We start from the raw sequence: 15670 nt of genomic DNA, 5'->3' as shown, positions 1-15670 counted from the left end.
TACATGCTTTTATCAGCTTCCTGAATTTCTGCTTTTTATTCATTCCTCACTGTCACTTTGATGTCTGTGCATCCTTTAGGTGGATATTCTTTGTTTGCTCAAATAAGATACTGTATCCTAGGTGTCATCTGTCAGGTCGTTTGCACTGTAGGCATAGGGTTTAGTCACTGATGGTCACAAAGCAGGATGTGCTTCCTCACTCAAATGCGATTGTTCCTGCAGCCTCCTGGGATTTTGTCTGTCAGAGTAGCTTCAGTAGGGAAAATTTTATTGTGCTGGGTTTTTGTTTGTGGTGTTTGGTTTCAATAAGGCAGAGCCTTCTCTGCCTGTGTTTTAAATTTCTTCCTCCCAGTTAGTATTGTTTTTCTCCCTGCAACTTGTTTAATCTCTTCCAGGCTGGAGAAATCCAGGATGAAGGGTCATATCTCATTTGTTATCTCTTTTGGGCAATCTGGCAGCTGCCCTTCCCCTCTCCCTCTGCCCCATCCTCATTTCTCTTCCTTTGTATCTCCTTTCCTTTCATATTTCTCATGTTTAATGCTCCACTGAAGCATCAGTAACATCACCCATCTGCTCCACCTTCTCCCTTGCTGCATGGATGTCTCTCTTGCATATATTCATTGAGGTGTTGGGTTAAGCAACTGAGAGACCTAGGAATTTTTGTCCTATTTTACTGGTAACAATTCCTCCCAATGAAAAGCAGGTATAAAACTGAACATTAAATAAGACAAAAGTCTTAGCTATCAATTGTACTCTTTCTTTGAGGGTGCAGGTGACCTGGTTAGTTATGTTAACCAATGGAACTTGTCTAGATGTATTTAATGCTAATAAATTGCTCTAATTATTTCCATTAGTCTGTTACTTTCTATGTATTAAATTATTTATTTAAAATCATCTATTAAACTAATGGTGTTAAGATCTTAGATATGGCACACACGAGAAAAGGCCTGCTAGTTTTTGTACTACCTTTAAACTAGGCTACTCCAGTACTTGAAATATTAATGATGTCATTGTTTAAATCAGTTTGATTTGAATAGCAAATTTTATAATCAATTTATCTGTTACTGTAAGCTAAACCAGAATAAGCACGAGTTTAAAATTACACTATTAATTCATGCCTAATGCTGCCATTGATGAATTAATGACTAATCAGCAAAAATAGTTATGAGTGAACACAGTTGCTGTTGTGGCTTTAGCTGGACCTGGCAATGTGGTGGCTGCTGGTTTTACATCCCATGTCAGTTCTGTGCCACCTTCAGGAGGACAGATGATGGCTGATCCTCCATAAAAACAGTCAAACAAACACCTCCAGAAGAGTTTCTTTTTTGGAACTGTTGGGTCTAGAAGAATTGTTTTTGTTCCCAGCCATCAGTGTTTTCTTGGTGTGGCAGTGCCAGTTTAATCTAGTACCAAAAAATCAGGTTTATTGTTTGGTTGAGTGGTGGTCTGCCTTGACTTTGCCAACATGGATGCACTAGTTTAGTCTGGTTGTCTTTAAAGACAAAGCATGGTAAAACTTGCATGTCAGAGGCAAAATTTTAAAACTACTGGTATGTTGAGACCTAGTGGCTTCCCTTCTTATTAGTAGCAAATGCTGGCTATCACATGAAATCCTGGGAGATTTAGAGCATGAGACATTCCTTAGGGCTGAGCAAAAGAAAGTGAACCCAGCCATACACTTTCCTGTCATATTTTACAGACTGTGAAGAAAGAAGGGTTTTGGTTTTCTTTCCATGAGCCCATGTTGTATGGTTTGCTCCTTAAGGTTTGTCCTTAAATCCTTTGGAAAGCAAATAGGCTTGTCAAGGTTGCAGAAACTGTTGTGAATTAGCAGTAAAAATATGGAAGGGCTTTGACACTGTAGATAAAGATGACCTTTAGTCTATCTTCCATGTTGCAAGTTTGAATGGTTTGGAAGATAGCACAGAAATAAGTCAGCAAGCGAGTGGGAGCAGATAATCTTTCAAGACTTTTTTTTTTCCCTTCAAATGATTTATCTCAAATATTTTTCAAGTTTATCAAAAGAATTTTATTCTTTTAATTGACCTATTTAATGACAGCTAATATTTCACAAGTTGGAAGTTCTGCCAGGGCTGGTTTTTTTGTTATGGTCTGTTATTTCTGAGCTACAGACCATTTAATATTCTGTAAAAAATGAAGAAGCAAGTGGAATGGCTGTGAGTATATGAAAACAAGATGCATGGGAGAAAGCTTAAAAGGTTTCATTAAAAATTTAAAACTCAATGTCCTTTCTTGAGAACTGACACACTGAATATTGCCTTACCTCTGAATCACAGCCCATGTGCTAACTAAACTGTTAATTTTAATTTTAAATTTAAATTTAAAGATGAAAATTTAATTTTAAAGATAAAAATGTTCAGTGGAAAAAACACACTGTGTGTATTTCTGCACTTAGCATCAGATGCCCTGCTTTTTGCTATATAAGGCCTTTCCATAGCAGAAAATGAGGAATTTTAACTGTGAAAATATAGTCATATATTCTGAAAATATGACTTCATGTGCAGCCAGATTGTTCTGTTTGAAATGTAGTACAATTTTTGTTTTGGTTGTCTTCCTTTTATTTTGCTTATATAGTTGTTAATGTCCAATTGGCTAATTTAAAAGCAACCCATTAATTGAAAAACAATTTTATAAGAGACTATAATGTATCTTGAAGACAACTGTCTTACAGTGTTACAAAAAGTATGGAAAAGACATGCCATTGCTAATGTTGCAAATTGACTTCACTAGCAGATAGCACTGGTACATGTTCCTTTTTTAAAAAAAGAATGATGGTGTTTTTGCTTTGCATTTGAGAATAAATATGGATTTTTACAATAATTTGGTCTGTCATAACTCATACTCTGTGTGTAATGAATATGGAGGACTGTGTGTGATTTAAAATTCCTCATCTGGTAGCACATCTCTAATAGCTGCCTGTTAGCAAATTAGTCCCCTCGCATTTGGATGCTCCTGGATGTGGGTTTGTTAGAAGGAATGCTATTTCAGATATTGTTTCACTAATGATATCAAACAAAAGTGTTTGCTCATCACTAGGATTTCCAAAGAAAATCTGTAGTGTGATTAATTTGGGACGTTAACCAAACAGTGTTGAACTGAACTGGATTTGTAATCTAATGATTCTTTTTCTAAGAAATAAGCTCAGCATTAATTGCATGAATGAACAGCAAATTTTTTTTGCTTGCATTGAAGAAATTGTTTTGACAGAAATTGAATAGGAAATAGACTGAGTTGTCAAGAAAAAATAAGTATTTCAAGCACATTGTGTGTGCTACTGATATAATGATTTGCTTATGGTATTTTTAAAATATTTCTACATATGAAATTTTGGCATAAACAAATAAATAAGGCTTCTTCTACCTGTGGGAGTATTATTTCACTGGTGGTCCTGCAGTTCTGACTACGTGAATATTTAATTTTAATTGTACAGTTTCTCACCTGTTAATTAGCTTAAAGTAGAAAGAAAGGAAGGAAAAAATTGCAAGTCCAGAGGAGGCCACCAAGATTAGAGGGATGGAGCACTTCCCATAGTGATATGATAGATGGAACTGGGATTGTTCAGCCTGGAAAAGAGAAGGCTTTTGGGATGACACAATTGTGTCCTTGCAGTACCTGAAGGGAGCCTACAGGAAAGATGAGGTGAGAAAGATGAGGAGTGACTTTTTACAAGAGCATGTAGTGACAGGACAAGGAGCAATGGATTCAAACTGAAAGAGAATAGATTTAGATTAGATATTAGGAAAAAATTCTTTACTGCAAGGGTGGTGAGACAGTGGAACATGTTGCCCAGGGAAGTTGCTAATGCCTATTCCTTGGAAGTGTTTCAAGGCCAGGTTAGATGGAGATCTGAGTAACCTGGTCTAGTGGAAGGTCATGGCAGAGGGTTGGAACAAGATGATGTCTGAGGTCCCTTCCAGCTCAGTCATTTTATCTAGAATTCATTCTGTGAGATGTTTTTATGATCTGCTACCAAATATAGTCTACATAATGAATACAGAATGCTTTACTAAGCATATGAAAAAACCAAATTCTCTTTCAACTGATTGTTGAAATCATACGTGATTGTTTTGTAAAAGGTAGGTTTTTATTTTTTTCCTTTTTTAAATATTTTTCCTGTTCTGGTTTAGCAGTTATTGGTCATGTTAACCTAAGACTTGTACTAAAATATGTCTTCCAAAAAACCAAAATCCCTCCTCAGGTCTAAAATATTTCACTGTCAATGTAAAGTAAGTGAGGTTAGATTGAACTGTATTGAGACCATAAATCTGCAGCTCATTCCTTTTGGCTCTGAAGGCCTCTTGGACTGTTTTACAGGATCTACCCCTACCTCTGAAGAGAGAGGTAGAAATTGCATGTTCAGTCAGAAAACTGGTAATTCTGAAAGCAGTTCATGGAGTATGACCCTTATTTTGTTTTAGTTATTAGAAAAGAAGGCAAAGATTATTTTGCCTTCACTTTTTGAGGCAAGATTTAGTTCAGCAACACTGAATGGTGTTGGTCTGCATGTCTGAAATGATTGTAGTTTGAGTGAAGAGTAGTTCCACTGCAGCAGGAGTTTGGAGCTGGGTGTTATTCCTAAGGACAAGTAAAAGCTGATACCTGCCAACTGATTTGCCATGCAGTGGAACCTGTGTTTTCAACCTGTGCACAATGTGTTGTGACAGCAGAACAGTATCTCATCATTAATTTACGTGTCTGCACATGCACATAATTTGATCTAGAAGGCAAATACCTCACAGCTGTGCAAAGGTTAAGGTTGGCACTGTTCTTGTAGTATCAGAAGCTACTTGCCTGTCTTTGAAAGCCTTCTAATTCCAAAGCAAGAGTGGTTATCTTTTTGTAATGAAAAATAGTCATTAAATTGCTTGATAGATCAATTTGTACTTGGGCAATGGGATGTTATTAATCTTATTTGGGACAGTTTCATGGACCTTTGGAAACACAAATAGAATGCTGCAGTGCTGTGGTTTGTATTCTAAGTACTTTGGGTTTAGGTTTGCTATCGATTAGTTTTTCCATTTGAAAATTAGTATTTTTTGAGGTAAGACTGAAAAAACAGTAATTGGAGAGCATATGCATTAAATACTGGATTTCATGACAGTAGAATTGTGCTGTATCATTTAAGTTGTTTTCAGGTACAATTTCTGTAATAGTGGGATTTTTCGGAAGTGTGTGGCTAAATTTTACCACCAGATCATCTTCACAAGTAAACTTAAATGTACTGAAAGTACATATGACATTGTCAGGTTTATTTATAGTGGAAATACAGATTTTGCAGCTCACTAACTGAATTGTTGTTCTTACATCCTCTAAATGGTGGGTTTATAGAGAGGCAGGAATCAAGTGTGTGAACTCAGATACTTGCCCTTTGCCTTTTTTTTTGTCTTTTTTTTTTTTTTTTTAATATACTTTCTGCACTAAGGAGGTTCAGCTTTTTATTCTCTTTCACTTGGGTAGGAATCTGACTAAAGGATAAATCAGGGAGGTAGAAGACTCTCTTGCTAACAGAGCCTGTCCTGGTGTAAGCTGAGGAAGGCTTGTGGTACTCACATCCCACTGAAGTCACGTTGCTGAATTCTGTCTTCTAGAAAGACACATATTGTCATTGAACATCAGTGACCATAAAGGGCATTGAACCAGGAAAATGGAAGATGGTAAACTGCAGACTTGTTAACCCAGGAGCAGTCAGGCACGTTCCTGAAGGAGAAAATCCCACTCCAAAGCTTTTGCTGTAACATTTCCATGCTTTGTATGACATGAAGCAAGGGTGGAAAAACCCCACCCTTAATCTGCCATACAACAGTATATTCATGGTAATTTTGACTATACTTAAAACTAATTAAAACTATTCTAAAGTTGTAGTAATGCTTACTACATTTGCAGGTATTAAAATATGTCCTTAATTTTTTCAAAAAATTGTGAAATAGGCAAATGAACTCAGGTTTTGGGATGTTTTTAGTGACAAATGAACTAGGTAAAAATCATTTTTTCTGAACCACAGCAATTCTAGTTCTAAAATGAGACTCTATTATGATGCTGTGGGCCACCCTGCAGAGCAGTCCCCTCAGCCTGGCGTATTTTTAATCACAAATGTTATTTTATTTTATTTTTTTTTTTAATCCTAGATGTATTTACATTTTTAGAACTCCATTTGTGCATTTGCTCTTTGGTGGAGCATATTTTTAGTGTCTCTTAACTATGATGATTTCCTGATAGCCAGATAAAGTTTGGGGTTCTGTGGAAACATATTCTCAAGCTGTTTCCTGTCACATTGGTCAGAAGCTGCCTCTTCCTCCAGGTGCTGTGTTAGTAACTGGAATTAACTGGAATCCTGGTGTACGCAGGCACCTGTTTTCTGTGGTTTATTCTGATATTTATTTAAACTTGTCCTTTATATTCCAAGGATTTGAAGTAAGCTCTTTCTTTGTGTTTTTTGGGGTTTTTGGTTTGTTTTTTTTTTGTGTGTTATTTGTGGGGGTTTTTTGGGTTTTTTTTGTTTAAAGACAATTTTTAAGGTGAGCCAACCTGATGAAACTGCTTGCTGGGAAATGATAAAAATAATCTCTCTGCACTGGTAAAACCTTTGCTTTTCTTCTTGACTATATTTGTTTGTGAGCTACTTGGAGTTTTCATACTCTGATGCAATCTATAAAAACCCTAGTTAGATATTATCAAGAAGTATGTACTGTCATTTTTAATGACTAATTTTTTTGATAATCTTCATTTGAGTAAAACATTACTTCATGGAAATGCAGGTTTTTGAGAGTTGTCAGACAGTAAATCTCATTTGGAACAGTGTTTATTTTTTTCAAACGCAGATGATCTTTTTGTCATTGAGCAAAATCCTGACATCACATTCTAGTGAATCAGGACTTAATTCTTTTGATTGTAATTATTTCAATATATCTTTAATAAATACAAATTGCTTTGTGAAGAGACTGTTAAATAAGAGTTTAAAAACACCTAGGACTTTTAGTTTTCACTTGTTTTCCTTTCACTCTTCTGTGGAAGAAGGGACTCTGCACTAGATCACTTTTTCCACATTTTTTTCCCCAATTTTTTGCCAACACACTCTCCCCACCTGTCAGCAAACTGTAGTGCAAGAGTGCTCTGCACATCCTCCCTTATAGCATCGACATGTATTCTAAATTATGTCAAGAATAATTTAAACATTTTTGAGGGAAACTGCACCCTTTGAAGCACTCCCCGGTGTCTTGTCTTGCTTTGATATTTTTAGTTGAAAAGGTCTGTAACGAGGCAGTTTGCAGTATAAGTTGCTAAGTCATAATGCACTCGAAAAGCTGCTTGGCTGTCTGCCTTCCATTGTCTGCTTTTATGATTTTATTGTTCTGATTTTTGAAGGATTTTGGTTGTTTGGTGAGTAGCTAGCCCACTGATAGGTTTTGACAATCTCACACCATGTTCCCACAGCCAAGTGATGATGTTACAGTCTGGATGGATGGGCAGCAAGGTGGACAAATGACCGGCTGGGTCTGGGAGGGTGGTGCTTTGTGGGTCATTCCCTGCCTGGGGGCTGGGACCAGAGGCCACAGCTCTGTCCCAGAGGAGGAGAGGGAGAGCTCTGGCACGGAGCTTGGAGATGACCCCGGCTCCGTGGAAAAGCCCTGGGGGTCCCAGGGCAGTGAGCCAAGTGCCAGCCTGCAGCACATCTGGCAGCAGGGAAGTCACCGCACCCTGGGCCGTGTGAACGGGAACGTGGCCAGGAGTTCAAGGGAAGGGGTTATCCTCTACCCAGCGTGTCTTTGTGCCGTGTCCAGTTTCAGGCTCTGCCAGCACAGGAGGAGCATCAAAAACCAGCAGTGAGTTCGGTGAAGGGCTGCTTGAAACTTTGTTATCTGTAGCAAAAGCAAAAAAGCACACAAAGAATGTGTGCATGCATTTTATGGTCTGATTGGATGAGTCTACAAAAAGCAAGTGGATTGTAGAGGGAGGAAAAAGGGGCATTTTTATTGTGTTCTCTGTCTTTCTCTCTTTAGACCAGATGCATTTATGGGTTCTACTTCACATGAGATATAAAGTTACATAATAAATTAATTGAAGGGAAGTAAAATGGCTGTGTATGAAAGCACCAAAAGGTCATCCATCTGTACAACCTGACATCTTTCATGTTGGGTTTAAGGGATGTGCTAGCCATGTAAACAGCCAGTGTTTTCAGTTGTTGATTTTTTTTAAAAAAATTTTTTTCCTATTTTTTTCAGTCATTCTTCCAACTTATTTGGGAAATCTGTTGTACATAGTTGGAAAATGTTTTAGATTAAAGCATAAGATGGTCACCTTGTTGCTTGGATAGAAACTTCAGGTACTGCAGCAGAATTTTAATTTGTAGGAAGGGTCAGCCAGGCCTAGGAGTGATATCAGGAAGTGGTGTCCTCTACACTTGAGGTGGATAGTTACAAGCTGTTCTCATTTGTTCCTTTGGAGTTTGGATTCTCCTGGTGTCTGGTTCAAACACTGAAGATATGGGGCTGGGGAGTCAGGCTGTGGGTTGCACTCCGAGGTGAGCCAGATGAGCCGTGGGGCTGTTCGTGGGCGTGGTGCAGAGGGCTTTGCCTCAGCACTCAAGCGTTCATTCTTTTAGGAAAAAATTTGCCTGCTTTTAGTGTCTGTTCTCTTAAAAGTCATAGCTGGTGGGAAATTAGTCATCTTTTATTTGGGTGATTATGGCAACTCCTGTATGTCTGTGTCTAATTGTGCATTAGCATTTTCTGTGTAGTCTGTTTTTTTATCTTTTCTGTGAACAGCAGTGTGATAGAGAAATAGGTGCCATTGCTAATTGAAAAGTACAATTTTAGGGTGAAAGGAAAAATAAAATAGTATTTTAAGTGTGCCAAGTCTCAGTTTGCATCCTGGGAGGAATTCATATGAGCAGTGTATGATGGCATATGGATGATACTTTTGTCTTTATTGGAACTCTTTTGGTTCTGTCTCTATTTGGTGTTTTATAAACTACACTTGGCTTATGGAAAATGTAATTCTGAGTAGCTGTGTGAATGAAACAGTACACCTGTTTTCTTTGGTTTCATGTTTGACTGTTGACTTCCCCCCCATCCTTAGCATTTCTGACAACAAACAGAAACCCCAAATGCAGCAGTTTGGTTTTGTTTAGCCAAGCACCTCTTACTACACCTGGCAGGGCGTGAAATTGTGCAGCAAGGTTCTAGAGGTTAACACTCTCTCTGACTTTGGAGAACAAGTCCATGACAGCTCTTCAGCTCATGTGTTTACAGTTTCCTGTGGAGCAGGCCAGCACAGCAGGCAGCTGTTGCCATTCAACTCTGGCCAGTGACAATTTCAACAGTTTACAGAACATTTTAGTCAAAAGTTAAAAACAAAGAGCTCAATGTCAAGAAAGAGATTGTATCAGTCTCATGTCACTTGGATGCCATCTCTGGTTTGGGGTTAAAAATATCCCGAATTACCAATCTAGAGTGCAAAACTGTCAGAATATATTATGGGAGAGACAGAAAATTCCCATTGTCAGTGAGAGCCGCTGGCTTTTATTATCACAATTGAATAGCATTTCTGCATCATAGACAATGTTATTAATAATTGCTCATCATCCAGGACTGCAGTAAAGGAGCTGCTCCAGGGGACACAGAGTCATCGTACACCACAGTGTAATTGATAATAAAGACATGTTGCCTTCAGGGAATACGCTTTCCTTTTTATACACTGATGTTTTACTTCTGAAATCTCCTTTAAGAAAGATTTTTTGCTTATTTACTGATGTTTTAATGAATATCTGGTGTGTCAGTCCAGTTTCCTAGCTTCTTTTGGCATCTACCACAGTTCAGTTGCTTCTGTGTATGATCTGTGACCTTGATGCAGGCAACAGAGTGAATTAATTGCTCTCTGATGTTTTGCCTGCTTTAATAAAACATGTTCTGCATTTGAGCAATAATCTCCATAATAGTAAATGCTTTTAATGAATGTCCATGTTGTAGAATATCATTAACATAACATGTTTCCTGGAAAACTGACACAATGCTTGTCCTAGAAAACCTTATGCTCCCTCAGCATTTTTCCATGTGGATGCCATATTCCAGCTGTGTCTGTCTGGCATGTGAAAACTTGGACATTTTTCACCCAGTGGTATTTGTTGGAGCTTTCCCTAATGGGCAGAACAGAACAGACCAGCAGCTCTTCTCACCACCCCCATCCCTTCCATCACTAGCTCAGCTGGAAAATTCCTTTTTTATTGTAAGCAGAGCATTCATGAGACCAGAAAAGTGAACTGAGAACTCTGGGAAAAGGGTTCCAGGTTATATTTTCCTCCTAAAAAGCAATTTTTCTGAAGCATATTCTAACAGTCTGGCTGCAGTCAGTACTTTGCAATAGCAACTACATATTTTTATTCTAGAAGATGTTACTCTGCAATAAACAGCACAATTCTTTTCTCCTCTGTCCAGTGCAGATTAAAACAGAGGGGAAGGAATTCCTCTAATGATATTCTGTCTCACAGTTCCTAATTCTGTCTAATATTTCCTTTGTCTAATATTTCTAAAATTTTCCTTTGCACATGTAGCATTCTTCAAGGAATTTTTCCATTCTGTCTGGAGGTTGGCAAAGCCAGAATCTCAGGCACACCCACACACCCACACACACATGATGTATGTGTATTTGTATGTATGTACCTATAAGTACGTATATGTATCTTGCCACTTGCATTGTGGTGGAAATGTGCAGCAATATTCGAATAGAAAGTGCTTTTGTGTGCAGTAGGTGCATGTGACTGCAGAAGCATCATTGCCTGAGGTTTTTTGGCAGAATTCTGAAATCCCAGTTGTTGATGGACAGTGCTCTCAGGTGTTCCTGTTTATACAGCTCAGGAAATTAGTATCTTGCATCCAGATAAATAGTTATGACATCACTTTCATGTGAAAGTTATGCTGCCTAATATGGTATTCCTGTCCTGGTTTAAAACACGGTTGCAAAGCACAGAGACCTCCTTCTATTGCAGGCTGTGTTAACAGCCTGTAGTAACAGTCTGTCAGAATTTATTGAACTGGTTCTGTAGGTTTTAAATTCTGAGTGGGGGGATACACCTGCAATATTTGATTTGTCTGTTTGTTTTTTGCTCAGCTGAACTCGATGCTGAACATGCACAGAAGGTTTTGGACATGGAGCACAACCAGCAGATGAAGCTAAAGGAGCGCCAGAAGTTCTTTGAGGAAGCCTTCCAGCAGGATATGGAGCAATACCTTTCCACAGGATACTTGCAGATAGCAGAGAGGAGAGGCAAGTTGAAAAATACCTTTTGCATAAACTCCCAACTTGGAGAGCATTGTTGAGTGGGCAGAGTCAGCAGTGCTTACAGAGGGAAGCACAGCAAAAATGTCCAAATTCTTCCTCAGTAGAACTGGAACTTCAGATAAGCCTTTTGAACAAACTTTGTGTCCCAGGGGTACTGGGTACCTTAGAAGATTAGTCACGCTCTGCTCCTTGTTAGAGGAAATGCAGAGCTCTGAACTGGATCTGGAACAGCATTTTTCTCTGCAGCTGAAGAGTGTATCTGTGTAAAAGATATGGATGGAGGCAGCTGCTTTGTCCACTGGAGTTCCAAGGCCTGGGATCGTCATTTGGCAAGGAGATGCTTCAGAAAACAGTGCAGAGGAAAGCTCTGCATTTCTGAGCAGTTCCCAGGTGGCAGCTATTCCCACTGCGTGTGATCAGGACACAGGAGGTCACATGAAGTGCTCTCCTTATTATGAAATTACACAAGTCTGGCATCTCCAGACTGGTTAAAGCACAAAAATTCCAGAGATTACAGGGAATTCTGTGTGGGAGGTTTCCACCTGTTAGGCCAAAATGCAGGGATTGTTAGACCAGTAAGGAAGCCAGTGGGCAATTATGCATTCATATGGCAGAAAAAAATGCAGATATTCTGTCCCTGCTCTAAGTGCAGTTCTGCTATCATTTGTAATGTCAGAGCGGGGAATACAATCCAAGCTTTCCATTTCTCTGCATGAGTGCTATAAATACTCATCTGCAAGATGCTCTGCATGAGTGGCTGAGGAGAGGTGGGATATGTAAATCTAAAGTCATGGTCAGGGGAGGAACTCCATTTGAATCTCCTGCTTTCTGTAGTATCTTGTCTTTTAGACTGAACGTGGACATTGTCGTGGGCTGGTACTGGACACATAGCTCTGTTAGAGTGTTGGGTTGCCTTAAAATTTGGAACTTCGGCCTTTTAGGATAATGTGGAACCGAAGTGTATCAAATAAACTGTTTTAATGAAAGATTTGAACCTGCAGTACATGTAAAACTGCAGAGCTATAGGATATTTGAAAAAACAAAAAATCCCCTAATCAAATTACAGAATTTCATCTCAATTCACCTATGAAGGCTTTCAATAATGTAATTGTTTAAATTTAGATAAACAAGTAAACTGCTCATTGCCATAATTCAATACTATGCAGCAGCTGGACTTCAATCTGAGTGGCCCTGAACTTACTTGTTTCCTGTTTGCATGTTTTGCTCTTCAAGGAAGAAGATGCTCATCCAAGTATTTACTTCCCTTGAAAATTGTCAGTACTGTATTGACAGTAATAAGTAATTTGCTCGAGTGATTAATGATGTGAAATATCCATGCTGAGAGAAGATACTGAGCACGAGCCTGGATTTTACAGACTACTGTATTTTCTTAGATTAACTGAGAGAACAGCTGCTCTCTGTTAACATTAATCCTGGTTTCTGAATTTTCTAAGTCCCTTGTATATTGACGTTTAGTGACTGTGTGCTTAAATGTGTTTGTTTTGCTCTAAGAAGAGTTTTGGTTGAGAAAATTGAAAAGGAGTGTTCCAAAATGGAAAGTTTCAATCTTAGTGCCTGAGTCCCATCTCAGCTTATTTCTGAGAAGGTTATTGCTATAAATACCGCTGCTAAAAATGTTTTGGTTTACAAAAGCAGTAATGGGTGTTAGTTTCACAACAAAGATTGCACAGAGTGCTCTTGGATTTGGGCTGAGGTTGCTGCTGAGCAGCTTCCGTGGTTGGGCTCCTTCCATTCCTAAGTTTAATTATTGCCATTGCAGACAATTACAGCAGCCTCTGGAGTCTTGGTAGGTAATGATCTCCTGTAGCTGATTGTCAGTTCGCTCATTGCACTGTTTCTCCTGCAGAACCGATTGGAAGTATGTCTTCCATGGAGGTGAATGTGGACATGCTGGAGCAGATGGACCTAATGGACATGTCTGACCAGGAAGCACTTGACGTCTTTTTAAACTCAGGAAGCGAAGACAATAATGTGCTGTCTCCCATGCTGGGTATGGTACTTGTAGTGACAGCCTGCTTAGAGACAGTGATAAACCACCCAAACTGCTCTCATTTGTAATGGGTGATGCTATCTCATAAAACATCACACTTGGTACAGATTGACTGTTCTTCATTAATGCTTCTCAGAACATTAACATTTAGTTGCTGTACAAGGGAGTTGCTGTGAAACTATGTGGTATTTCCAGACAATCTCATTTTTCTGACTGCAGCTGCCTGTTGTGTTTATCACAGTCTAGCTGGGTGATGTGTTACATACTGGCTTGAGGGGTGTTTTTCCCAATATAGAGTTAATAGAGGACGTTTTGTCAAACATCAACAGAAATCTTGCAGTAATTAGGCTTTTATTTTTAATACTGATTGCTTAGAGTTTGTCCAGAATGTTGCTTTTCAAACTTGGACCAGTGACAATGCAAGATCTTCGGTGAGAGATACTGAAAGACAAGGTTCAACCCAGCAGTTTACATATACACTGAGAATTAGTATCTCAATACTGGATCTTTCATCTACCACGGAAGTGTTTTCCTAGTTAAAAACTTAAGTGCTAAAATGCCTTTCCTCAAAAGAGCCAAAATTATTTTTCTTGCAGGAGATGATGAAGTTCCTTTAAAGGTCCTTTTGATTTCTCCTGAAAATACAGATTGAAATATTTTTATGGAAGAACATACAGTACTCCCTGTGTAAAGGTGATTAACACCTGCTGTGAACATGAAAAGCTTGTGGAAAATGGTCAAGGCACATTTGACTACTAAAAGTTTAGATTTTTGTGTTTCATTGCAAAAACTGAATTGAGATGGGTGGTTTTGCATATGCATCCACTTTGTGCATTATTAAAGCTGATCATCATTTGAGCTTGCCAGTAATTGCAGAATCTAGGACTGTTTTCCCCTTGCTGGCTGTTTGGCAAAGATGTTGAACCAAGAAGCTTCATGTCTTAACAGCAAACAATGTCAGCTGGATTATATAAGGAAGTGCAGAAACTACTTTTTTAACTAAGTAGATAAATACATTAGCTTTTGAAAAAAATACATTTTTTATTTTATGCTGTAATCTAAATATTACAGCATATATGTACAATGTCTATATGTGGACATACACTGCATTATAATGCACCTGTGCTTTAATAATGTTCCAGCACTGCAACCTTACTGCAGTGTAAGTCTCATGAATCTTGTTCTTGTGGTTCCTGACATTTTATTTCCCTCTAATTAAGGGATTTTTGTACTGTAAGAACCTGGCAACCCAGCATCAACCCAAATATGCAATAATCTTTATTCTTAGAAAAATAAGGTGACTTAAAAGGTAACTCTTCATTTTGCTGTCAAAGCAAAGGGTTGACAGGGCAAGGTTTGTTTGACAATTGGGCTGAACACCACAAAATACAGGTAAGTTATTAAAATAACTAGTAAAAAATGAGAATCAGCTCAAGACATTGAAATATTTTCAAATTTGCCTTGCTATAAACATTGCCAGCTTATGGACATTGGCTTTCCAACATTTCATGACAGTAAGTTAAACTGCAAAATTGAGTAAGCTCTATCGCTCCTGAAAACTCCTCTGTGTTGAGTAAATTGATCTAATGTATGCTGGTGTACACCACATAAGGCAGGTTTTCCAAAATTTCTAGTGTTAAAATGTAACTCAGGTATTCGAGGAGCAGGCATAGATAATGTGGTTTGAACTGCTTTGCAAACAGTTGAGCAGAGGTAAGGTGTGCTCATATCCCTCTGACCCTTCTAAAAAACTTCTTAGTGAATTTTTAAAGAGAATTTTCTCACTAAAGTTACCAGATGAAGCTGGGTGCTCTGACTATGGAGAAACACTTTTTTAGGTAAAGGAGAGAAGGAAAAAAGGGTTTTCTTTGGCAGATCACATTGAAAGTTTAGATGTTTTGCTCATTTTAACTTCTTTGCTGTCAGCAGCCATTCAGGGAAGAAAATCTAATTTTGAAACCTGAACTCTCAAACTGCAAGCAAACAGTGTTACACTGAACTTCCTTACAAGTCTTTTTTGCACAGGATCTGGAGGATGCAGAATCTTAAAATCCCTCTCCTGTGCACTTGAGCTATGGTATAGCTCTACCAAAGGATTGCTTTCATGCTGAATTGAATTTGCTTTGCTTTTACATCTTCATTAAAACTGATGATGTCATTTCTTGCTTCCTAGTTGTTTGTTTGGCTTCAAATTTCCAATCTGTGTAGTTCTGTTGCACTGAGTTTACTGGGGGGGTTTTCCTCTTGGTGCCTTGCAAAAGAAGGAAAGCAACCTGAAAATGACTTCCTAACCAGCACTGAGCTGATATCTATTGACTTCTCAATCCCCTTCTCAATCTCAAGCCAGAGCTTGACTTGTTGTTT

At 38.4% G+C, this 15670-nt stretch overlaps 1 protein-coding gene across 1 annotated transcript in view; it reads left to right on the top strand.

The window, feature by feature from the left end:
- Window positions 1-15670, top strand: part of DTNBP1 (dystrobrevin binding protein 1) — a 63848-nt gene that overhangs the window by 47262 nt on the left and 916 nt on the right. The window contains exons 8-9 of the mRNA XM_058830623.1: window positions 11125-11280; window positions 13163-13306. Of these exons, the coding sequence (XP_058686606.1) occupies window positions 11125-11280; window positions 13163-13306 (300 nt within the window). The remainder of the gene's footprint in view (window positions 1-11124; window positions 11281-13162; window positions 13307-15670) is intronic.

This window comes from Poecile atricapillus, chromosome 2 (assembly GCF_030490865.1).
Source record: "Poecile atricapillus isolate bPoeAtr1 chromosome 2, bPoeAtr1.hap1, whole genome shotgun sequence".
NCBI classification, from domain to species: Eukaryota; Metazoa; Chordata; class Aves; order Passeriformes; family Paridae; genus Poecile; species Poecile atricapillus.
This window is presented reverse-complemented; position numbering and strand designations above follow the sequence as displayed.